At 48.7% G+C, this 25376-nt stretch overlaps 1 protein-coding gene across 3 annotated transcripts in view; it reads left to right on the forward strand.

Annotated features, from left to right (window-relative positions):
• Positions 1 to 25376, forward strand: part of chtf18 (CTF18, chromosome transmission fidelity factor 18 homolog (S. cerevisiae)) — a 140067-nt gene that overhangs the window by 38105 nt on the left and 76586 nt on the right. For all 3 annotated transcript variants that reach the window (XM_070901253.1, XM_070901254.1, XM_070901255.1), the window contains exons 6-16: positions 344 to 396; positions 2270 to 2414; positions 4144 to 4359; positions 5830 to 5927; positions 6857 to 6980; positions 13307 to 13443; positions 14658 to 14751; positions 17814 to 17912; positions 21814 to 21944; positions 23581 to 23737; positions 23902 to 24126. In XM_070901253.1, coding sequence (XP_070757354.1) covers positions 344 to 396; positions 2270 to 2414; positions 4144 to 4359; positions 5830 to 5927; positions 6857 to 6980; positions 13307 to 13443; positions 14658 to 14751; positions 17814 to 17912; positions 21814 to 21944; positions 23581 to 23737; positions 23902 to 24126 — 1479 coding nt within the window. The remainder of the gene's footprint in view (positions 1 to 343; positions 397 to 2269; positions 2415 to 4143; positions 4360 to 5829; positions 5928 to 6856; positions 6981 to 13306; positions 13444 to 14657; positions 14752 to 17813; positions 17913 to 21813; positions 21945 to 23580; positions 23738 to 23901; positions 24127 to 25376) is intronic.

Below are 25376 nucleotides of genomic sequence, written 5' to 3' on the forward strand. Positions count from 1 at the left end.
CTCTCTCTGCCCCTCTCTCTCTCTCTCTCTCTCTCTCTCTCTCTCTCCCTTTTCACTCTTCCCTCTCCCTCTCCCTCTTATCCTCTCAAGGCGGCATTATTGACGTAGAGGTGAGCATCCCAAATGATTATTCAAACTGTTCTGTTAGCTTATGAATTGCTAACCGCTCACTGAGGATGAGTGCATACTGGTCTGTCCCTGTTAGCTCACATCCCTGTGTTTAACTCTGAGTTGGGGGTGAACTAGCTAAATCACTTGAGGTGATTCTGTTAAGTATTTCTCTAAACACTTGTTCCTTCACATGCCAAAACGTATTTTCTAACCGTTCTATGTATTTATCTAGCGACGTCGGCAGGTGTTGGAGGAATCCCAGAGGTTGAGTGAGATGCTGAACAGGTAAGTCTGGGGGCCGTAACTGAGGGCAACTTTAAGGAAGCTGGGCTGATTGGATGCGGTCATCCACCATTGGTGCATGATTTTGTCTCCATGCTTTTTAACAAACAGAATGTTAAAGCTTTGCAATTGAAGGGAAAACTGAGAAAGCTGTATGTCTTGTTGGGAATTCAAGCTGTAGAGCTTGTTGGGAATTCACTGGGTCAGTCGGTGTCAGAAAATGAGATGATTTGGGTGGGGAATCCTCTGCATTAATAGTTGTTTGGGCGATGTGCTTGAGTATGTCTGCGGCCCAGGAACTGTACCCCGGTCCAGGCCTTCAGGAGAGCAGAAATTTCGGGAGGAACGAAACAAAAGCCTTATTGTTTTCAGATTGGCTGTCTGGGTAATCGTGCTGATGACCTTTGAAGTTATTTGGGGTGAATATAGAACGTAGCAAGAAAGATTGCAAGATAGATACGGATGTGAAAGCTATTCAGCCCATTCTAACTCCTCCATCTAAAGACATCCCATAGTTCACTCCCCATCTTGAGCCAACTGTTTCCTAAATGATCGCCGAGTTTTGACGGCACTATCCTACACTGAAGTCCATTCCATGTGTTGATCTTACTTGGTGTGATGGACTTCAGACTGAAATTTGGCTTTTACCAGTTTGAACCCGTGACCCAAGATCGGTTTGAAATATTGCTGCTGATGTACCTTTCCTGTACTGAACAATATCACTTGTACCCTCCTGAGAGAAGAGTAACAAAGTTAAAGGTTCCTTGCAGGAGCCAGTTCGATGTGCAAGAAAGATGGATGCTATCAGCGCTTGGACATGTCACAGCAGATGCATTACAAATAATTGATAAAATAATTAAATTTTTGAATAGTTTTTTTTGAGGTTTCTAGATTGTCAGTCCGAATGCCTAACCAGTCACTAGGAATCATGCATGGGTATCTGAAGGTGACTGGCTGACCAAGCTCCTTCCTTTGTCTTGCCGAAACAACCAAAATGGCGGAGATCCTTGGTAACTGTCCTGCCACAACATGGAATGACCCCTCCGCGAACAAAGAAATGTACACATTCTGGGATGATTCCTGGAATGAGAGGACTGTCTTATGATGAGCGATTGCGTATAGAGTGGGCCTGTACTCTCTGGAGTTTAGAAGAATGAGAGGTTCTGAAGGGGATTGACAGGGTAGATGCTGAGAGGTTGTTTCCCTTGGCTGGAGTGTCTGGAACTCGGGGGCACAGTCTCAGGATAAGGAGAAGGCCATTTAAGACCGAGATGAGGAGGAATTTCTTCACTCGGAGGGTGCTGAATCTTTGGAATTTTCTACCCCAGGGAGCTGTGAATGTTGAGTCTCTGAATATATTCAAGGCTGAGATAGATTTTTTTGGACTCTAGGGGAATCACGGGATATGAAGATCGGGCGGGAAAGTGGAGTTGAGGTCAATGATCAGCCACGATATAATTGAATGGCGGAGCAGGCTCGAGGGGCCATAGGGCCCACTCCTGCTCCTATTTCTTATGTTCGGTTTGGCTCCAACTGTACAATAGGATAGTCCACTGTAATTGGAGAATTCTGAACAGGTGGTGTTGCCCGGTGGAAGTGAGTGATGTACTGCACCCGAAGCATTTTTGGATTCACTTCGCTTTGAGATGCAGCCTGTGAATGGCAACGACATGACTTTCTCCAGCGAGAACAAGCAGGAGCTTGTCTGGCCAAGGACATTCAATCCTGAATTGTGCAAATTAGCAAAATGGAGCAGCTTAATGCAGATCCCGATTGAATCTTCAGGCCTATAAACCTGGTTTAAGATTGCACGTGACCAGGGTCCTTTTTCTCTTTCTCTCCTCTTAACTCTTGTTGCTTTGTTTGATCCTTGAAGCCAGATTGATGAGGAGTTTGGAGTAGTAGAGATGAAGGAAGAAGCAGCAGCAGAAGATGATGACGCAGTTGATGAATTTAGCTCCAGCACACTCTGGGTTGATCGATTCACTCCCAGGCAATATACCCAGCTGCTCAGCGATGATGTAAGTAATGTAGTCAAAGTCTCTCACCGTCTGCTTGCTGTACTCTAAGGTGTTGTTGTTATATTAAACTCTGAACTTGAGTGCTAATTATACTGTGTTCATAAACCTAGGCTGATGCTCCAGCGCAGTACCGAGGGAGCGCTGCACTGTCGGAGGTGCCTTCTTTCAAATGAGACATTCAACCGAGGCCCCGTCTGCTCTCGGGTGGATGTAAAAGATCCCATGGCACTATTTTGAAGAAGAGCAGGGGAGTTCTCCCCAGTGTCCTGGCCAATATTTATCCCTCAACATAACAAAAACAGATTATCTGGTCATTATCACATTGCTCTTTGTGGGAGCTTGCTGTGCGCAAGTTGGCTGCCCACATTACAACAGTGACTACACTTCTAAAAGTACTTCATTGGCTGTAAGATGCTTTGAGACGTCCGGTGGGTGTGAAAGGTGCTATATAAATCCAAGAGTTTTTCTTTTCAAAGTAAATACTAAGGTAGGGTGGGGAGAGGATTTGAAAATGAAGACAAGAATTTTGAAGTGCGCTCACTGGAGTATGGGGAGCCAGCGGAGCTTGGAGAAGCTGGGAATTTGATGGGAGTTGCTGCGTGTTACAACATAGATCGCAGTGTTTTTTGGCGAGTTGAAGCTTGTGGGGAGGTCGAGGCAGGGAGCCCAGCAAGGAGAGCAATAGAGATAGTGAGCTTCTAAGTCATGGAATCATGAACGAGGATTTTGGTGGTGGGGGAGGAGGAGGCCAATGTGGTATTGGCAACAAAGCAGATACTAGGAGGGCCGGTCACTGATGCTGTGTTCAACTGACTTGATCTGAGGTGCGAGTGTGGGAATTTGATGGAATTAAGGGCAGAAGCCCCGAAAAAAAGTGTGGCTTTGTTTTTTTTCAGATTTTAAGCTGGTAACATTTTTGGCTCATCTGAGTATTCATGTTGAAGAAGGAATTGGAGAGAGCAGAGCAGTCTTGGCTTTGATGGAGGTGGGCTGCAGAAGACAAATGTTTGAGGAGATTAGAATGGTCAGTTGAAGTTAAGTTGGGAGGTCAGGAGCTGGGAAGAAGATTGAAAGAGCATGGACAAGCTGGTTATCTTGGTTCGTTGATTGTTTCCAGGAAGAGCAAGTCCTCAGTTTGTCCGAAGGCACTTTTACAGCCAATAAAGTACTTTGTTTTTTGGAAGTGTAGTCACTGTTGCAATGTCGGAAGCGCAGCAGCCAATTTACACACCGCGAGCTCCCACAAACAGCAATGTGATGATGACCAGATAATCTGTTTTAGTGACGCTGCTTGAGGTGACGTATTGGCCAGGCCAATGGGGCGATGGGCCGAATGGCCTCCTGTGCAGTATCATTCTATGATTCTAGGACACTGGGGAGAACTCCCCAGCTCTTCTTCAAATTAGTGCCATGGGATCTTTTGCACCCACCTGAAAGGGCAGGTTTAACGTCTCATCCGAAAGACGGCACCTCCCTCAGCACTGCACTGGAGTATAAGCCGAGATTATTTGCCTGGAATGGGGCTTGAACCCACAACCTTTTGACTGCGAGGCGAGAGTGCTTCCCACTGAGCCACGGCTGAGCGCATGCATGTTGTGAAGCATAATGCAACCATCTATGAGCAGCAATCTAGCATTTGCCTCCATTCTTTTGCCGCACGCTTGCGTAAAAGTCACGTCTGCCAGCTTGACCTTTCCTTCGGGTATCTAAGGGCCTCTTCTCATTTCAGTACACCAACCGCTGCCTCCTGAAGTGGTTGAAACTGTGGGACATGGTGGTCTTTGGCCGGGAGAAAACTGTGAAGAAAAGCAAGCTGGTGCCAGAGAAGCACGCGTCCTTCAAGCAGTCACAGCAGCAGCAGCAGAACAAATGGAAGAGCAAGACTCAGATTACCGAGGAGATCCTGGACGCTGATCTCGATGCACACAACAGGCCGAAGTACAAGGTAAACGGCCACCAAAGCGAGTTCTTTCACCCAGCACACTGGGGCGGGGGACCATAAAACACACAGCGGCTGTGAAATTACTTGAATGTTAAAAGGGGCTTGTGCATTCCAATCGATTCGTCCATAATCTTAAAAAGAAAGAAAGACTTGCATTTATATCGCACCTTTCACGACCACCGGATGTCTCAAAGCGCTTTGCAGCCAATGAAGTACTTTTGGAGTGGCGTCACTGTTGTAATGCAATGAAGGGAAATATCTCCATTACGGCAGTGCCTTCACTTTATAAGTACTTCATTCGCACCTTGGGATGCCCTGAGGTTGTGAAAGGCGCTATATAAATGCAGGTCTGTCTTTATCTGCACCATTATCAGTCCCTCGCTGTCTCTTCTGGTTAGAAGCCACTTGGGGGACGGCCATTTTGTGGTGACATCGTCCACTCCAATTGCGGAGAGGGATTACGGGTGGATTCGCCCAATCACCATATAGAACTTCACCATGTAGCCAAACCTCGGCTCCAACCCACCCGAAACTAGAGGGTTCGAATGACGAGGCTCGCTTCTCTCTCAGCCTTCCCACACAGCAGAAAGGGGGAGACTTGTATCCCATCGGTGTGGCCTGGATTGGAACCAAGGTGCAGAAATAAAAGGCCAGTGTTACCAACTCGCTGTGCCCCCCTAGTCCCCTCACATTTGTACCCTGGCTCTCAGAAGCTCAGCGCCGCTCACAATTCTCAGCCACTGGCGCCGTCGCCTGAACATAATAGCAGATCTTTAAATAGCCGGAGCTTGACTCTGAGTTTTTCTTCAAATCTCCGAGGACTTCCGCAATCCACCTGCACCAAAATAAAAAACTGGAACATGGAATTTTTAGTTCAGGAAAGACAACTAATTAACTAACTCGCTTCGAGTTCAATGTCATTGTTGACACGAGCATTTCTTTCTCCATTGTGTGATTGAGAATGAACATTGGTGATGAGTGCAGTCCCTGTAGGGATCGTCACCGTGATCTAATTTGGAGCTTGTTACTTGGACAACAAGTGTCTCCCTTTATTAAAACTTTGCTGAGTTATCAATGTGTCCAAAAAAAAAATTTAAAACAGCGGTTTTAACAAATTGCCGCTCTACATTTGAGGGTGTATGGCCCGAAAAATGGCCGACTGCTGCTGTTTTGCTTCGGGCGACAGCCGTAGCTCAGTGGATATCACGCTCGCCTCGGAGTCGGGAGGTCGTGGGTTCGAGCCCCACTCCAGACACTGATGTGTCCATCATCCCGGCTGGCACTCCAGCGCAGTGCTGAGGGAGTGCTGCACTGTCGGAGGTTCCTGTCTTTCGGATGAGATGCTAAGACATGGCATTATCTGAAGAAGAGCAATATTTATGCCCTCAGCCAACATCACTAAAACAGATTATCTGGTGATTTTCACGCTCTATAAATGTAAGTTTGATGGTCCTTTCTTTCCCCTGTGTCTAGGTGGCGCTGTTGAGTGGGCCGCCAGGCCTGGGGAAAACGACACTGGCTCATGTCATTGCGAGGCATGCGGGGTACAATGTTGTGGAGATGAATGCAAGGTGAGCTTGGGGAATTTAACACACTGCCTTATAAAAACACCCCTGTGAACCGAACGGGCTGAAGCTCGAGGAGTAAAATGTTATTTCAATCATCATTTTTGCACCAAATTATATTTGTAGTGTCGCAGCAAAACGTTAATAGTGAATGAAGCTTATAGTTGGTGCATTGAGTTTTTCTATCGGGACTAAGGGGAGGCGAGGTGCTGTGGCGTGTGTCAATGGTTCTCCTTTCTCCATCACCCTTGAACTGTTTTGATTTCCTGAATGGTGTGTGGTTTTCACTTCTAGCCCCTTTCTCTGAATGCAGTTCAAAAGAGAATGATTACAGTATTTGTGTTGTAGTTGTGGAAATTTGCTTTTGCAAATGAGGCATGTGCGCACTCTTTGGTTTGAACGTCTTGATTACGTGTCACTCCGAGCTTGACGGTCTTACTTGTGACATCCAATCCATTCGCTCTCTGCACATTGCAAAAGAGCCTGCCAATGCTCCTTGCCCAGCCCCGTGCCTGAATAATAAAGCAAAATAAATCCGTTTCTTTTGTTTCGGGTGTCCGCTGTAGTTCAGTGAGCAGCACGCTCGCCTCTGAGTCACCAGGTTGTGGGTTCGAGCCCCACTCCAGAGACTTGTGCCCATCATCTAGGCTGGCACCCCAGTGCAGTACTGAGGGAACGCTGCACTGCCGGAGATGCCGCCTTTCAGACGAGGCCTTAAACCGAGGCCTGTTCTCTGGGGTGGCTATGAGAGATCCCATGGGACTATTCGAGGAAGGGCAGGATAGTGGAGGACTACCGGTGCCTGTGGATCTGTAGGCCGCACCTTCAGGAGAGGAGAGAAGGAGTGGATGGGGGATTGGAAAATGGTGAGTGGAGTATCGATGGGCACCTATGTATGTGCTATCATAGAGTAACGCTGTTCAACTCCCATTTAGTGATGACCGCAGTGCAGAGATCTTCAAAACCAGGATCGAAAGTGCAACCCAGATGAAGTCCGTGCTGGGAGCCAACGAGAAGCCAAACTGCCTGATCATTGATGAAATCGATGGTGCTCCCACTGTGAGTCCGTATTCTGAGCAACGTCGGAGAGTTAAATGTAGCTGGAACCGGTTTGTAGCATCTGCGGCAAACGCCACAGAGAGGATATAAATATAAACCAGGAGTCGCACACTCAATTAAAACAGTCCCTGGGAAGGAGATCAGAACATCGCACATTTATCTTTTTTAAGCCGTTTTATCTTGTCGAGCGTGGACTAGATTTTTTTTTACTAGGACAATTCCAGGGCTTGAGCTCCACATCGTGGATGACTGTAAGCTCCCGATTTGGCAGCCCTTGTCTTCAGGCATTCGTTTCCCAAAATAGTCCAGCTTTGCAGTATTTTTATTCTCCATTTCTGTGCAGGTATGAAAGTCACCTCTGCAGGAAAAGAAATGAAGAATCTGGTGAGAGTACTGCGAGGTGATATTCGTTCAGTTCTGAAAGGGACCAAAATCCTTCTCGGGCAGCTAAAATAAGGAACCAACTAATGTGAGAATTTTTTTTTAAACTGTCAATTATTTAAAGAAAAACTGCAAATGCTGGCAATTGGAAACAGTAAGGACTTGAAATGAGAAAACACACGTTAATCCTTCAAGTAAAACTGAAAGATAAAGGAGAATTTTAGTTGAAATCAGGAATTAAACCAGCAGATGGTCCAATCACAGGGAAACAGATAACGGGTTGATAGACTTGCAGTGGGCTGAACGAGTGTTCGATGATGTCAACAAGCATCTCAAGCAGGTAACAGAAAACTATCAAACACACGCACAAAAGAATGTGTAAACTCCGTACACTTGAGCTCATCCAAAGCTCTTCTGCCGTATCCCAACTCGCACCAAGTCCCGTTCACCCATCACTCCGACAGATCAGGAACATTTGACAAGGTGCCACATAAAAGGTTACTGCACAAGGTAAAAGTTCACAGGGTTGGGGGTAATATATTGGCATAGATAGAGGATTGGCTAACTAACAAAGAATAGAGAGTCGGGATAAACCAGTAACTAGTGGGGTGCCGCAGGGATCAGTGCTGGGACCCCAACTATTTACAATCTATATTAACGACTTGAAAGAAGGGACTGAGTGTAACGTAGCCAGGTTTGCTGACGATACAAAGATGGGAGGAAAAGCAAAGTGTGCGAAGGACACAAAAAATTTGAAAAAGGACATAGACAGGCTAAGTGAGTGGGTAAAAATTTGGCAGTTGGAGTATAATGTTGGAAAGTGTGAGGTCATGCACTTTGGCAGAAAAAAATCAAAGAGCAAGTTATTATTTAAATGGAGAAAGATTGCAAAGTGCCGCAGTACAGCGGGACCTGGGGGTATTTGTGCAAGGAACACAAAAGGACAATATGCAGGTACAGCAGGTGATCAGGAAGGCCTATGGTATCTTGGCCTTTATTGCAAAGGGGATGGAGTATAAAAGCAGGGAAGTCTTGCTACAGCTATATAAGGTAGTGGTGAGGCCACACCTGGAATACAGCGTGCAGTTTTGGTTTCCATATTTACGAAAGGATATAATTGCTTTGGAGGCAGTTCAGAGAAGGTTCACTAGATTGATTCTGGGGATGAGGGGGTTGACTTCTGAGGAAAGGTTGAGTAGGTTGGGCCTCTACTCATTGGAATTCAGAAGAATGAGAGGTGATCTTATCGTAACGTATAAGATTATGAGGGGGCTTGACAAGGTGGATGTAGAGAGGATGTTTCCATTGATGGGGAGACTAGAACTAGAGGGCATGATCTTAGAATAAGGGGCCGTCCATTTAAAACAGAGATGAGGAGAAATGTTTTCTTAAAGGGTTGTAAATCTGTGGAATTCGCTGCCTCAGAGAGCTGTGGACGCTGGGACATTGAATAAATTTAAGACGGAAATAGACAGTTTCTTAAACGATAAGGGAAAAGGGGTTATGGGGAGCGGGCAGGGAAGTGGAGCTGAGTCCATGATCAGATCAGTCATGATCTTATTGGATGGCGGAGCAGGCTCGAGGGGCCGTATGGACTACTCCTGCTCCTATTTCTTATGTTATGTAGAAGCCATTTTATTTTCGGGTTGTATAGAGCTAATGGGAACACCAGAAGTAACTTCCCAGAGAGAATGACTAACGACAAAGTGAACCAGGGATGACGTGCTGTCTTCAAGATAAATGATAAGCTCTCCAAGTAGCTATTACAGTCGGGGAAGAGCTGCTGCATCTCTTATTATTTCTTGTAGAGCAAAACGTTTATGCAAATCTAAAGTAGGAAACCTCCCCTTACAGAATGCCTCAGGTGCTTGCTGATCTACATTGGCTGCGCCTTGATTTTAAAATTCTCATCATTGTGTTCAGATGTTTACATGGCCTCGCCCTTCCCTATCTCTAATCTTCTCCAGCCCCACAACCCTCCCGAGCTCTCTGCGCTCCTCCGATTCTGGCCTCTTGTGCACTGCTTTCAGCCCACCATTGGCCATGCCTTCAGCTGCCAAGGCCCTAAGCTCTGGAACCCCTCCTTAAACCTCTCATAATTCTTCTATACCTCCCCCTCTATACCTCCCCTCTATACCTCCCCCTCTATACCTCCCCCTCTATACCTCCCCCTCTATACCTCCCCCTCTATACCTCCCCCTCTATAACCTCCCCCTCTATACCTCCCCTCTCTATACCTCCCCCTCATACCTCCCCCTCTATACCTCCCCCTCTATACCTCCCCCTCTACCCTCTATACCTCCCCCTCTATACCTCCCCCTCTATACCTCCCCCTCTATACCTCCCCCTGCTATACCTCCCCCTCTATACCTCCCCCTCTATACCTCCCCTCTATACCTCCCCCTCTATACCTCCCCCTCTATACCTCCCCCTCTATACCTCCCCTCTATACCTCCCCCTCTATACCTCCCTCTTATACCTCCCAACACCCCCTCTATACCTCCCCCTCTATACCTCCCCCCTATATACCTCCCCCTCTATACCTCCCCCTCTATACCTCCCCCTCTATACCTCCCCCTCTATACCTCCCCCTCTATACCTCCCCCTCTATACCTCCCCCTCTATACCTCCCCTCTATATTCCTACCTCCCCTCTATATCCCCCTCTATACCTCCCCCTCTATACCTCCCCCTCATACCTCCCCCTATACCTCCCCCTCTATTCCTCCCCCTCTATACCTCCCCCTCTATACCTCCCCCTCTATACCTCCCCCTCTATACCTCCCCCTCTATACCTCCCCCTCTATACCTCCCCCTCTATACCTCCCCTCTATACCTCCCCCTCTATACCTCCCCCTCTATACCTCCCCCTCTATACCTCCCCTCTATACCTCCCCCTCTATACTCCCCCTCTATACCTCCCCCTCTATACCTCCCCCTCTATACCTCCCCCTCTATACCTCCCCCTCTATACCTCCCCCTCTATACCTCCCCTAGACTCCCCCTCTATACCTCCCCCTCTATACCTCCCCCTCTATACCTCCCCCTCTATACCTCCCCCTCTATACCTCCCCCTCTATACCTCCCCCTCTATACCTCCCCCTCTATACCTCCCCCTCTATACCTCCCCCTCTATACCTCCCCCTCTATACCTCCCCCTCTATACCTCCCCCTCTATACCTCCCCCTCTATACCTCCCCCTCTATACCTCCCCCTCTATACCTCCCCCTCTATACCTCCCCCTCTATACCTCCCCCTCTATACCTCCCCCTCTATACCTCCCCCTCTATACCTCCCCCTCTATACCTCCCCCTCTATACCTCCCCCTCTATACCTCCCCCTCTATACCTCCCCCTCTATACCTCCCCCTCTATACCTCCCCCTCTATACCTCCCCTCTATACCTCCCCCTCTATACCTCCCCCTCTATACCTCCCCTCTCCTCTATACCTCCCCCTCTATACCTCCCCCTCTATACCTCCCCCTCTATACCTCCCCCTCTATACCTCCCCTCTATACCTCCCCCTCTATACCTCCCCCTCTATACCTCCCCCTCTATACCTCCCCCTCTATACCTCCCCCTCTATACCTCCCCCTCTATACCTCCCCCTCTATACCTCCCCCTCTATACCTCCCCCTCTATACCTCCCCCTCTATACCTCCCCCTCTATACCTCCCCCTCTATACCTCCCCTCTATACCTCCCCCTCTATACCTCCCCCTCTATACCTCCCCCTCTATACCTCCCCCTCTATACCTCCCCCTCTATACCTCCCCCTCTATACCTCCCCCTCTATACCTCCCCCTCTATACCTCCCCCTCTATACCTCCCCCTCTATACCTCCCCCTCTATACCTCCCCCTCTATACCTCCCCCTCTATACCTCCCCCTCTATACCTCCCCCTCTATACCTCCCCCTCTATACCTCCCCCTCTATACCTCCCCCTCTATACCTCCCCCTCTATACCTCCCCCTCTATACCTCCCCCTCTATACCTCCCCCTCTATACCTCCCCCTCTATACCTCCCCCTCTATACCTCCCCCTCTATACCTCCCCCTCTATACCTCCCCCTCTATACCTCCCCCTCTATACCTCCCCCTCTATACCTCCCCCTCTATACCTCCCCCTCTATACCTCCCCCTCTATACCTCCCCCTCTATACCTCCCCCTCTATACCTCCCCCTCTATACCTCCCCCTCTATACCTCCCCCTCTATACCTCCCCCTCTATACCTCCCCCTCTATACCTCCCCCTCTATACCTCCCCCTCTATACCTCCCCCTCTATACCTCCCCCTCTATACCTCCCCCTCTATACCTCCCCCTCTATACCTCCCCCTCTATACCTCCCCCTCTATACCTCCCCCTCTATACCTCCCCCTCTATACCTCCCCCTCTATACCTCCCCCTCTATACCCCTCTATACCCCTCTATACCCCTCTATACCCCTCTATACCCCTCTATACCCCTCTATACCCCTCTATACCCCTCTATACCCCTCTATACCCCTCTATACCCCTCTATACCCCTCTATACCCCTCTATACCCCTCTATACCCCTCTATACCCCTCTATACCCCTCTATACCCCTCTATACCCCTCTATACCCCTCTATACCCCTCTATACCCCTCTATACCCCTCTATACCCCTCTATACCCCTCTAAAACCTACCTCTTTGACCCAGCTTTTGTTCATCTGCCGTCTTTGGCTGGGTGTCAGTTTGTCTGGTTGCGCTCCTGTGAAGCGCCTTGGGACATTTTATTGCGTTAGTCACTCTATAAATGCAGGTTGTTCTTTTGTAACAATCTAAGATTGAGAGAGGCCACCGAAGGACAAAGGCAAGAAATTGGGAGGGGAAACTGGGGGCAAAATCTCAGATCTGCGAGGAGAAAGGTAGAGCATCACCAATAGCATCCTCTCTGATCTGCACTGGCCAACACTGGGGGTGCTGCAAATGGCCCCAGGGGAGGGGGCAATGGGCAAGGGTTTCTGCCCCTTGTTGCTGCCATGTAAGCTGTGCTGGAGTTGCTGATGTGAAAGTGCTGGGCGAGGGCCGCTTTCCACCTGGGCGTGATAATATCTCTCCCTCCCCATGCCGTCCAATAGCCTGTTACTATGTTACGCATAAATAACGCTCACTGTAGGCGGGAGCGGGGAGCACCGGGCAGCTGTGGGACTTCATCCCAGCAAGCAGTGCGTGCCTTCAGGAGAGTTGGAGGGGGAAGAGTAACAAGAGAGTGGGAAAGAAATTATACCATTTTATTACAAAAATCAAATAGTTTATAGGAGCTCGCAACTCACTGTCACAGTGGCCAGACTCCATTGTTAATCCTCCGTACCTTCAGGTCCCAATCTCGGCCTTGGCGTTTTCCCTGAGGGCGTAGCTCTTGGTGGCTCCTAAGTGCCAGCTCTCTGATATCTCGCTCAAGTCTCCATTCCTCATAGAATGATACGGCACAGAAGGAGGCCATTTGGCCCATCTTTGAAAGAGCTCTCCAATTGGTCCCACTGCCCTACTCTTTCCCCATAGCCCTGCAAATTATCCGCTTCGTGTTTATCCAATTCCCTTTTGAAAGTTACCATTGAATCTATTTCCACCACCCTTCAGGTAGTGCGTACCAGATCGTAACAACTCATCGCTTAATTTTTTTTCCTTGTGTGACCTCTGGTTCTTTTGCCAATTACCTTAAATCTGTATTTTCCACTTACCTACCCTTCTGCCCTTTGAAACGGTCTCTTTATTTACACTGTCAAACACCTTCATGATTTTAAACAGCTCTATCCACAATCCAGTCAGTTGTTGGGTTGTCAAACCATCGGGGTCAGTGTATCACAGCATCAGTCCACAGGAGACAGTCAGACAGGATCGCCTCCCGTTGTTGCTCAAGGTCGCCTGGCTGGAGTCGGATTTGAGCCGCGTGTCCGTTTTGTTTCTTTCCCCTCTGACAGCCCGCAGTAAACGCTCTCATGAATCTCATCAATCGTAAAGATGTGAAGGAAGGTGAGGCAGCAGCAGGTGGTGGAAAGAAGAAGAAAAAGGATGGCGGACTTTTACAGAGACCCATCATCTGCATCTGCAATGACCAGTGAGTGTTGCTGGTTACTGGGCACCTGGGCATCACTGTGTGACGGGGAGACGGCAGTGTGAGCCGACGAGCTTTTCACTTCTGAGCCAACCCTCGCTGCCAATCATTGGTTGTTGGATTTTAAAGTGGGGCTAGCAGAGGGAACGTAACATATCATAGTGTGGGGCGGGGGCGGGTGTGGAGGTGTGAGGCGTGTATCATAGAAGTTGCACAGAAGGAGGCCATTCAGCCCATCGTGTCTGTGCTGGGTGAAAAAAAGCTATCCAGTCTAATCCCACTTTCCAGCTCTTGGTCAGTAGCCCTGTAGTGTGGTGAGTGCGTGTGACTGTCGTGTGGTGTGTGTGTGTGTCTGTGGTGAACGAGGCGTGTCAGCATTGTGTGTCTATGACTGCAGTACCTCTCTGCCCCTGTTTGTGGTTGAGGTCAGGACTTATTCCTGGTCCCTACAAATCTTCCCAGTGTCCACCATTTAAAAATCAGTGTGATCAGTGGAAGGGGTAAGGTTGTGACTTGTGTGAAATGCATGCGTTAGTGCGAGGTCGAGGCGGGTGCACTGGGTGGGTGGGTGGGTGCGAGGTGGGTGGGTGGGTGCGAGGTGGGTGTCGGTGCGAGCTGCATATTATAGACGCGATTGATGAACGAGGCGTGTCAGCATTGTGTGTCTATGACTGCAGTACCTCTCTGCCCCTGTTTGTGGTTTAGGTCAGGACTTATTCCTGATCCCTACAAATCTTCCCAGTGTCCACCATTAAAAATAGCTTTGAGCTCCTGGGCTGAGGGAACGAGTGTGTTACTTGGTGTGTGTTACTTGGAAGCCCCCCTGTTTGATCCCCCCAACTGCGCTGTTCGTTGATCTCAGCTTAGGTAGCAGTAACATTGGTGCAATTCGTATCAGGACCTCTCTGCCAAAGAGGGGAAAAGTCAGCCGAGGCTCCTGCTCTGGTGACCCCCTGCCTGTGTATTTGTGGCTGTTGGGGTTAGGGCACGGTTGCGTTTTTTGAAATGCCTTTTACAGCCGAATAGCTAACTGGCCGTCACCGATCACTCTCACAGAATGGCCAGTGGGCAGAGTAAAGGACTAGTTGGTGCCGCAATAAGCAACACAGTTTCTCACATGGCTTTACTGTGGTAATACATTCTAGAAATACCACATTGTGGCTTGTATGTAATTGAGAATAACTGTAGTAATTCTAACCAACTTCCTTTGCTGACAGGTATGTGCCATCACTGAGACAACTGAGGCAGCAAGCATTCACCCTAATCTTCCCTCCGACACTGCCCTCCAGGCTTGTCCAAAGGCTGTATGAGGTTGGTACCGAGCAGGAAGGTCAAGCCAACGTGCCAGTGCAGTGCTTACTGTAAAAGTGGAACCAGCTTTAGCCAGACACTTGTTAAGGATGGGTAAAACCTGCTTAGTCAAGCACCAGTTACAGCACAATCGGTTTCAGCTTTCATTTGTTTGGAGTGAGGAGAAATAAATGTGATTTTGATGAATGGTATTACCTGGCCGGGGTAAGGTGCAGTGAGTGGGTCGGCCTCATTGTGTCCTGGGGTGGCGTGGGATATCGAGTGGACAAACCTGGATCATGTATTGTGCTTTTTGATGCACAGGACTTGTGTGATAAACATCTCTCATCAACTGGCAGCATGAAACGTGGCAAACTGTGGCCCCAATATTGAGGGGGAGGCGGGGAAGTGCAGGTAACGCGGAGGGTCCTGCTGAATTTAATGGCAGGACCTCATTTGACTTTTTTTTTCTCCGATTGCTGGCCAGAGTGAGAAGCTGTCGGGGCGGGGAAGGCCGCAGCTGGATAGCCAAGCGGAGGGAGCAATCTGATGGGGAGGGGGGGGGGAGCTAGATTGCGGGTCTGCGGAGGTTGAAGTGATTGCGTGGGCGGGATAGAGCGGATCGCAGGGAGGGAAGCTGGTTCATTCGGGGAGGCCGGGAGGGAGGCACTCTTGCTCCTGGCCCACAGGCAGTGCTGGAAAAATCCTTGGCTGCCGGTTCCAGCCCTTTTTGCGCCTCTCTTCAGCTGCCGGGTTTCCTGATCCCTGGGAAACCCAGCCTGCAGTCATTCAATCCGAATGGCTGCTTAAAAGTCTGAGGCAGGCAGCCTCATTAACATATCGAGGCAACTGACCCATCTCTGGAGAACTGCTTAGTTGCCCGACCCCCCGCCCGCCTCCGTTAAAACCGGAAGTTACCGTGTTCATGGCGTCATGTTTCAGATTTCTAACATTTTTATTCCCCCCGCCTCTCCCCTGCCTGTCCTTGGGTGTGGGAGGTCACATTTCCCCCCCCCCCCCAACCAGTATGTCTGATACAGGGACTAATATTGTCACATTCAGTATCCCTTTCGGTGTGTGAGTGCAGATGGATTTCAGTCCAGTGCAATGTCGACACTCTCACAGAAACACTGCATTGTAAAGAAGCCCTTCCGAAATAAATGGGTCACCTTTTGCAGCAATTGTTTCTGCCATTTGCTGGAGCTTCATTTAAGTACGCAGCATGGCCCTCTGGCTCTGACACATCACAGCAGAAATGTGCCTTAGCTAAATAACCCGAGTGGGTCTGGGGGGTGGCATAGTCGGTTTGACGGCGACCATTTGGTTGTAAGCCTCAGGTTCAAATGCAGCCCAGATTGATGAGGTGGAACCCCGTGCCAGCTGACGGTAACCCACCTGCATGAAATGGGTTTGGGCAGTCTCCCGTGAGGCCACAGCGTCAATCTAATGGATGTGGGATCGGAATAACATCACACCGGTGCAGTCAGGACTGCTGGTACTGATGGTTCTGGCTGAGGCATGTTGACAGAGTAAAGTAGTCAGGGGCTTCCCTCTGTGTCTAACCATCCCATGCCTGGCCTGGAAATGCTCAATGCTGACACGGAGTACCTGAAATGGGTACGTGTTCCATTCAGCTGGTGCCAACATCCCTCAGCTGGACACGCACGCACGCACAGGCACACCAGCTCATACAGCAGACAGTTAACGGGGCAAAATTAGACAGGCTGTTTGTTTTTTTCTGAATGTGGAACCTGTAAAGAAAGGGACAATATCGAACACCCTCTGCTAGCAACTGCTGGATCTTTGGCCTTGAATTCTGAGGCCTACATTGTGTCTAGTTTGGACTGACACTTTTCCAGACTACCTGGAGTAGATTTGGACTTGTGCGATGGTGTAAAACAGACGGCAGATAGCGAGGCGGCAGCCCGGGTTACATCTCTTCCCCACCTTTACTTCCATTGACTTGAATGGAAATAACAATGGGAAGCGATGTCGTCATCCTAGGCAGTCCCTCAAAATCAAGGAAGACTTGCATCCACTCTAAGAGTGAGTTCTCAGGTGACTGTACAGTCCAATACAGGAATTACAGTCTCTGTCACAGGTGGGGCAGACAGTGGTTGAAGGAAAGGGTGGGTGGGGAGTCTGGTTTGCCGCACGCTCCTTCCGCTGTCTGTGCTTGGTTTCTGCATGCTCTCGGCGACGAGACTCGAGGTGCTCAGCGCCCTCCCGGATGCTCTTCCTCCACTTAGGGCGGTCTTTGGCCAGGCTGTCCACTTGCTATCGCACAAAGTCCAGATCTGTCCCGGTGAGTGTAGCTGCTCTGTAGGGAACGATTCTGCGATCCCAGCCTCCCAGTGCAGAGCCGCATTTGCGGGAAGTGTGGGTCGGAGAATCGGAGCTACAGTGTTGTAATCCTAGGGTCCGATCTGCTTTCCACGGATCCATGGCTTCCCTGCGGGGATTGTGGTGATCCCCCTTCTGTTGCTATTCGCGCTCACTGATCGTGGCACAGTCCTTTTAGTTACTCATGCTTCTTATTATTTTTAAACTTTTGCAGATTTGAAGAAAAATATTTTGCTGATGAAGCTTCAGTTTGCATTCAAGGATAATTGCACCCTCTCTTCCCTCTCTTCCCTTTCTTCCCTCTCTTCCCTCTCATCCCTCTCATCCCTCTCATCCCTCTCATCCCTCTCATCCCTCTCATCCCTCTCTTCCCTCTCTTCCCTCTCTTCCCTCTCTTCCCTCTCTCCCTCTCTCCCTCTCTCCCTCTCTCCCTCTCTCCCTCTCTCCCTCTCTCCTTCTTTTCCCCCCCCCCCCACCCAAACACATTGTCAGCTGTGGCTCAGGGGGTAGTACACTTGCCTCTGAGTCAGAAGGTTGTGGGTTCAAGTACCACTCCAGAGACAATATTGAGCACAAAAAATCTTGGCTGACACTCCAGTACAGTACTGGGGGAGTGTGTGCAAGTTGGCTGCCGCGTTTCCCACATTACACTCAAAGTACTTCATTGGCTGTAAAGTGCTTTGAAACGTCCGGTGGTTGTGAAAGGCGCTATATAAATCCAAGTCTTTTCTTTTGGTTAGATCACCAGTACAAAAGGGATGAAGGCCGACATGGGAATCCTCAGGAGTCTGTGTGAGAAAGCAGAGAATGATATCCGCTCATGTGTCAACACGCTACAGGTAAGGTAATGGACTGACCTTTCACTGTGCATTAGGACCATACAGCAGACTTTATTTCCACACAAAAGTCATTCATTTTGAGGAATTGTTGGCTCCTGTCTGGTTGGCTAGTTGTGGCAATGTATTCTGGTTAAATGGTGCCACTGCAATTCGTGAACATTAAGTTGGTCATTTTTACGGTTGTAGGTTGGTGCAGAATTAGCCATCACCATCATAGCCAGTCTCTCGAAATGGAGGAAGACTTGCTTCCGCTCTAAAAGTGAGTTCTCAGGTGACTGTACAGTCCAGTACGGGAATTACAGTCTCTGTCACAGGCGGGCCAGACAGTGGTTGAGGGAAGGGGTGGGTGGGACAGGTTTGCCGCACGCTCCTTCCGCTGCCTGCGCTTGGCTCCCGGCGACGAGACTCGAGGTGCTCAGCGCCCTCCCGGATGCTCTTCCTCCACTTTAGGCGGTCCGACACGGCAAGGAAACAGCGCCAACACTTGTGCATGGCCTTCTTTGACCTCACAAAGGCCTTTGACACTGATGACCGTAGAGCTAGCCAGGGCATTAGTGGAGCACTAACATTTTCCCTAATGGGGTATATTTACCTTAGTTCACTAATGCAGGTGGGCAAAAAGCCAACCTGATCGTGCACAGCCTGTTCACTTTGTGGAAAATGAAATACAAGCCAGATTAGATCATAATTTTTAGCAACTTGGAACGAATTGAAATACTGACCAGCAAAGTGCCTCCAAACCGACGGCAGAACACCAAACTCCGAGTGGATCAACTGAAACTTGATTCCGATGAGGTTAGAAATTTGGTCCCAATGGTCTTGGTCATGGTGATTGTATTGTCTCAGCTGAGTTGTACAATCAAACGTTTTTGCTAACGTGAGCAAACAGATGAAAGTATACCTCGTCCCCAGTCTTGGTGGGGGGGGGGGAGGGGAGGGAGATGGGATGAGATGAGATGTCCGCTCAGTCACGACTGTTTCTCACTATGGTGAGTGCGTGTGTGAGTGTGCAAGTGCACGTGAGTGTGCGCGCATTCACGTATGTACACGCCCACTTGTGTTATTTTGTGTCTAAGGGTATCAAATGGGAAACGGGAAAGCTCAGGGTGATTAGTTTACTGATCATTGTCTGGGCTATGGAGAGGATTCTGGGAAGCCCATGGAGCCCATATATACCACAAGGCGCACAGGTTGGGACTCCATTACCATGCGATGTATTGGCTGCAGAACCCCCTGTTAAATGTGAATCATGGCCACTAGCGAGGTCCCACAGGTCCTTGGAGGAGGTAGGGGGGAAATGACCTTTTTTGTTTAGTCCAGTTGCACTGGCTCATCCTGTATGTGGCCCTAAACAAGCTGAGCTGTGTCGGCTGACTGCTTCTTACTTCCTTATGCTTGTCGGGGCCCCTTTTGGTTACGAGGTCGGCTCAGACAAAGAAGGCATTTTGGTCCATTTGATTTAATAAGACTACCAGCCTACTCCGTCTCGGGCTTCTTAACTGCGTCCAGTTTTTTGGCATGAACCCCTGTTCCAGTGATTGCTGTTTGAATGGGTTTCGGAAATACTTCCCTCTGGTGCTTTTCTTTTTCCATTTGGGACCGCATGTTTTCCTCATTCCTGAATTACACAATTAGTAAAGGCTGTGGGATTCATTCAGCGTGCGATGGTGCAGTGGTGTTTGCGTCCCACCTTTAGGACCACTGCGTCCCTTCGAAGCGCTCAAACAGGCAGAGGAAGCACTTTCCATTGATCTCGGAGCATGGGATTAATATTTAAACGGGTGAACAATAAGTGCTGAGCATCAGTCCTGCGACTGAGCTTGCAGAGACGGCCTGCCAGGCACTTTGGGGAAGGGTTGTCTGTCATCCCGTAAATGGGCAATCTATAAACTTTGTGGATGAGACCAGGAAGGGAGACCGATTCCGACTGTCCGTCAGTCCTCTCGTCAGGCTGTGGGGATCTAACTCATTGTGCCGGGAATTCACAGTCACAATCATTTCGGGTTCATTAACTTTGTGCGGCTGTCGAATTGTCGGACTGTTGTGATATTAGTGGAAACAACAACAACTCGCATTTAGATAGCGCCTTTCGCGCAGTAAAACGTCCCAAGGCATTTCACGGGAGCGTTACCAAACAAAATTTGACACCCGGCCACATACAGAAATATTGGGACAGGTGGCCAAAAGCTTGGTCAAAGAGGGAGGTTTTATGGAGCGCCTTAAAAATTTTGAGAGGTCTTGCGAAGGAATTCCACAACTTCGGGCCTCAGCAGCTGAAGGCACGGCCGCCAATGGTGGAGCGATTCAAATCGGAGTTGCACAAGAGGCCGGAATTAGAGGAGCGCACAGTTCTGAGAGGGTTGTTGGGCTGGAGGAGATTACAGAGATAGGGAGGGGCGAGGCCTTGGAGGGATTTGAAATCAAAGATGAGAATTTTAAAATTGGACCATGAGCCAATGTAAGTCAGCAAACACCTGAGACATTCTATAAAGGCTTATATTTTGATTTTCTTTTTAAAATTTGCATTGTTAAGCATTTTGCTCTGCAAGGAACCACGAGATGCAGCAGCTTTTCCCTGACTTTATATCTACTTGAAGAGCTTATAATTTGTCTTCAAGACAGCACGTCATCCCTGGTTTGGTTTGTCTTTAGTCAGTCTCTCTAGGAAGTTATTTCTAGCACGCTCATGAGCTCTATACAACCCGAAAGTAAAATGGCTTCTAGTTCATGATCTGCAGCCTGTTAAAACATGCCCCCCCCCCACCCCGCTCATCTAAAACTGGAATTGCTTTCGTTAACTGTATTGCTGAAATGATACATTGTGAAGTAGGGGGTTTGAACAGATTAAGTTCCACCTCTGACTTACCTCACAGAATCATAGAAGTTCACAGCACATTAGGAGGCATTTGGGCCCATTGTGTCCGTACGGCCTTTTCCAACATTAGTCCCACCGATACCCCTCTTGTCTTCCTGTATCTTCCTCTGCTTCAATAGTTATCCAGTTTCCCTTTTTTTTAAAAAAAAACTAACACCCCACTCACGCGCTCTGAGAAAGCATTCGAAGCTCCAGCATGAAGACATTTCTGCTAAGCCCTCTCCTCGCTCTTGGTGATGATTTTAAGTTGTTGACTGCCTCATCACTGACTCTCCAACCAGAGGAAATAGTCTCTCCCTCCGTCACAATCTTTCATAATTAAAAGAAAAGCTCTTGTTAAATCACCTCGTATTCTCTGCCCCATTAAAACTAGTTCCACTCACTGAAGAGTCTCCTCATAACGATCGTTTCCCATCGTTAACACGCTGTGCACACGACAGATTTACCGCCCTTTCTATAATGGAGTGCCCAAACCTGCACACAGTACTCTACTGTGGCCTAAAATGGATGCTTGCTCGATGCAGTTTCTTCCACTGATAGCTTGCATTTAGATAGTGCCTTGCAAAGCACTGCACACACAAGTGCACTGAATATTATGTAGCTAAATACAGTAGTCATTCTGGGACAGCAACAACCCACATGAGATGACGATGCAATGTGTTTTTTTTTGGTGACTATGTTTGAGGGATAAATATTGGTCGAGACACCAGCAAAGCCTCTTGGCTTTCATCGCATCGCTGTTTGTGGGATCTTGCTGTGTGCGAATTGGCCACCGCATTTCCTCCATTACAACAGTGACCATGCCTCATAAATGCTTGAGCTGTAAAGCGGCTTGGGGCATCCTGAGGTGGTGAAAGGCGCTATATAAATGTAAGTTCGTATCTTTCAAGTCGTGCCGTGAAATTTTCAGATTTCTCAACACCTGGAAAACTAAATCTGTGTTTACTTCAAATTCATAGACGCTCTTTGCGGCGTTGAATTCTTTGTCTGTCTTGTGCCCTCGATGCTTACATTTTGCGTTTTCAGTTCCTCCATGGAAGAGGGAAGAAGGAGCTGAGTATGAAGATGATTCAGAACGCGAAGATAGGCCTCAAAGACCAAAATAAGGGCCTCTTCTTTGTCTGGCAGGAGATCTTTCAACTCCCAAAGGTTCAAAGGTAATAGAGAAGCATCTGTCACAGAGCATCATTGACATTGTCGTTACTGACTGATGTCGCCACTAAATCTGCAAACTCGGTGGGGTCAATGGATAGGAGGTCATAGAATCATAGAAATTTACAGCACGGAAGGAGGCCATTTCGGCCCATCGTGTCCGTGCCGGCCGACAAACATCTATCTAGCCTAATCCCACTTTCCAGCTCTTGGTCCGTAGCCCTGCAGCTTACAGCACTTCAGGTGCACATCCAAACACCCCTTAAATGTGGTGAGGGTTTCTGCCTCTACCACCCTTTCAGGCACAGAGTTCCAGAGCCCCACCACCCTCTGGGTGAAGAAAGTTTCCCTCATATCTCCTCTAAACTTCTATCAATTACTTTAAATCGATGTCCCCTGGTTGTTGACCCCTCTGCCAAGGGAAATGGGTCCTTCCTATCCACTCTATCTAGGCCCCTCATAATTTTATACACCTCAATAAGTTCACCCCTCAGCCTCCTCAAGGAAAATAAACCCAGCCTATTCAATCTTTCCTCACAGCTCAAATTTTCCTGACCAAGCAACATCCTCGTAAATCTCCTCTGTACCCTCTCCAGTGCAATCACATCTTTCCTGTAATGCGGTGACCAGAACTGCACACGGTACTCTAGCTGTGGCCTTACTAGTGTTTTATACAGTTCAAGCATAACCTCCTTGCTCCTGTATTCTATGCCACGACTAATAAAGGCAAGTATTCCGTATGCCTTCTTCACCATCTTATCTACCTGGCCTGCTACCTTCAGCGTCTGGACCTGCACTCCAAGGTCCCTCTGTTCCTCTACACTTCTCACTGTCCTACCATTTAATGTGTATTCCCTTGCCTTGTTAGCCCTCCCCAAATGCATTACCTCACACTTCTCCGGATTGAATTCCATTTGCCACTGTTCTGTCCACCTGACCAGTTCATTGATATCCTCCTGCAGTCTACAGCTTTCTTCAACATTATCAACCACGTGGCCTATTTTTGTATCATCTGCAAACTTAATCATAGCCCCTACATTCAAGTCCAAATCATCGATATATACCACAAAAAGCAAGGGACCTAGTACTGATCCCTGCAGAATCCCACTGGAAGCATCCTTCCAGTCACAAAAACACCCATCAACCATTACCCTTTGCTTCCTGCCTCTGAGCCAATTTTGGATCCAACTTGCTGCTTTGCCCTGGATCCCATGGACCAGTCTGCCATGTGGGACCTTATCAAAAGCCTTGCTAAAATTCATATACAAACGCACTACCCTCTTCGACCTTCCTTGTTACCTCTTCAAAAAATTCAATCAAGTTAGTCAGACACAATCTTCCCTCAACAAATCCATGCTGGCTGTCCTTGATTTAATACGTGTCTTTCTAAATGAAGGTTTATCCTGTCCCTCCGAATTTTTTACAGTAATTTTCCCACCACCGAGGTTAGGCTGACTGGCCTGTAATTGCCCAGTCTATCCCTTTCTCCCTTTTTAAACAACAGTACAACATTAGCAGTCCTCTGGCAACACACCTGTAGCATGTCTGCATCGTCCCTCTCTCTCTTTTCTGAAAACAGAAGCAAAGTATTCATTCAGAACCATACCCACGTCTTATTGCTCTTGATTTTTCCGCTTTTAGAAAGCGGATCGGCCAGGACTACAGTTTGACGGATGAGGGGCGGACTGGCGATGACCAGGACCCCATCGCGAGGACCCCGCTCAGCGTGGCAGCCCAGAGATTTAATCATATCCTTCATCTCACCACCTCGACAGGAGATCACGAAAAGATCACACAGGTAAATAACCGCGCGCGAGCCGGCAGCTTTGTGTTATGTCGCTGAGCGGAGTGAAATGATTCGGAGAATGACACGTGTTTCTGTGTGGTGTCGGAATGGTTGAAAGAAGCTCTCTCTCTTTTTGTTTAAACCCTGTGACGACCCGCCTGCCACTCGTGCTGCAGGGCCTATACGACAACTTCCTGCACATGAAGTTCAAGGATCCCACTTTCAGCGGAATCTGCCTGGCGCTGGAGTGGTTGGAGTTCACCGACGTGCTGAACGAGAGGGTAATGCGCGTGCAGAACTTCCAGCTGATGCGGTACCTGCCCTTCCTCCCGGTCGCCTTCCACATGCTCTTCGCAGCACCCAGCGTTCCCAGGATCTCCTACCCAAGCAGCCACTATGAGGTAAGCAAGGCCCTCGTCTACCATAAGCCAACACTTTACGGACTTCCTCACAAATCCAAGCTATGAAATGTAGGATGACAGGGGACACTTATCCTATTAGTCGCTGTTTTTTTTTAACTAAAAGTGAATATTTTCCGACTCGTCCCACTGCAAAAGCCGAAATAAATCTGTCCCAGTATTTTGAATTGGTAAAGGCATTCCCCGAGTGTAAAGGCATTCCCCGAGTGTAAAGGCATTCCCCGAGTGTAAAGGCATTCCCCGAGTGTAAAGTGGAACCGTCCGAATTGCGAGGGCTTCACGTTCAATCCTTGCTTCGCAGCTGCTCACAGACCAGGGTTACTGTAGCTCTTCGTAACATCGGCACAGGAGGAGGCCGTTCAGCCCCTCGAGCCTGTTGTGCCATTCAATGAGATCATGGCTGATCTGGGCCCAACTCCACTTACCTGTCTTCGCTCCACATCCCTCAATATCTTTGGTTAGCAAAACTCTTATCAATCTCAGATTTAAAATTAACAATTGATCTAGCATCAATTGCCGTTTGCGGAAGAGAGTTCCAAACTTCTTCTACTCTTTGTGTGTAAAAGTGTTTCCAAATTTCACTCCTGAAAGACTGGCTCAAATGTTTAGACTGTGCCCCCTAGTCCTAGACTCCCCAACCAGCGGAAATAGTTTCTCTAATCTACCCTATCTGTTCCCCTTAACATCTTGAAATCTTTGATTAGAATTATGCCTTAATCTTCTAAATTCCAGGGAATACAACACTAGTTTGTGTAATCTCTCCCCTTAATTTAACCCTTGGAGTCCAGGTATCATTCTGGTAAATCTGCATTGCACCTCCAGTTTCCGAGCTTCACTCCTGAATGATCTCGCTGAGCTCGGGAGGGGGCGGGAGGATGAGATCACTCAGGAGTGATGCCTTTCCAGTGACTCCTGCTGCAATGCACATGTGCGGGTGTTGAGTGAGTGTCAGGCTCAGCTTGTTGCGATCACCGGGGGTTGAATTTGTCTGTTCATGCAATTGCCCGTAGTCTGCCGACACCCACTGTCTAGGCTGGCACCTGAAGGTTGGTTGTGGAGAGCAGCTGCCTGCCGTGGGACCCATACCCCAAGAGGAGGTGACCCCCTCAAGGGGCTCGTGAAAAATCAAGTAATTTGGCGGGGGGGGGGGGGGATAGCACCAATGTGCATTTTTACGAGTCTGCCAGTGCTCTCAGCAATTGACAGAGTTGATTTTGTCTGTTCCTGTTACA

The sequence above is a fragment of the Pristiophorus japonicus genome, chromosome 15 (genome assembly GCF_044704955.1).
Source record: "Pristiophorus japonicus isolate sPriJap1 chromosome 15, sPriJap1.hap1, whole genome shotgun sequence".
NCBI lineage: Eukaryota > Metazoa > Chordata > Chondrichthyes > Pristiophoridae > Pristiophorus > Pristiophorus japonicus.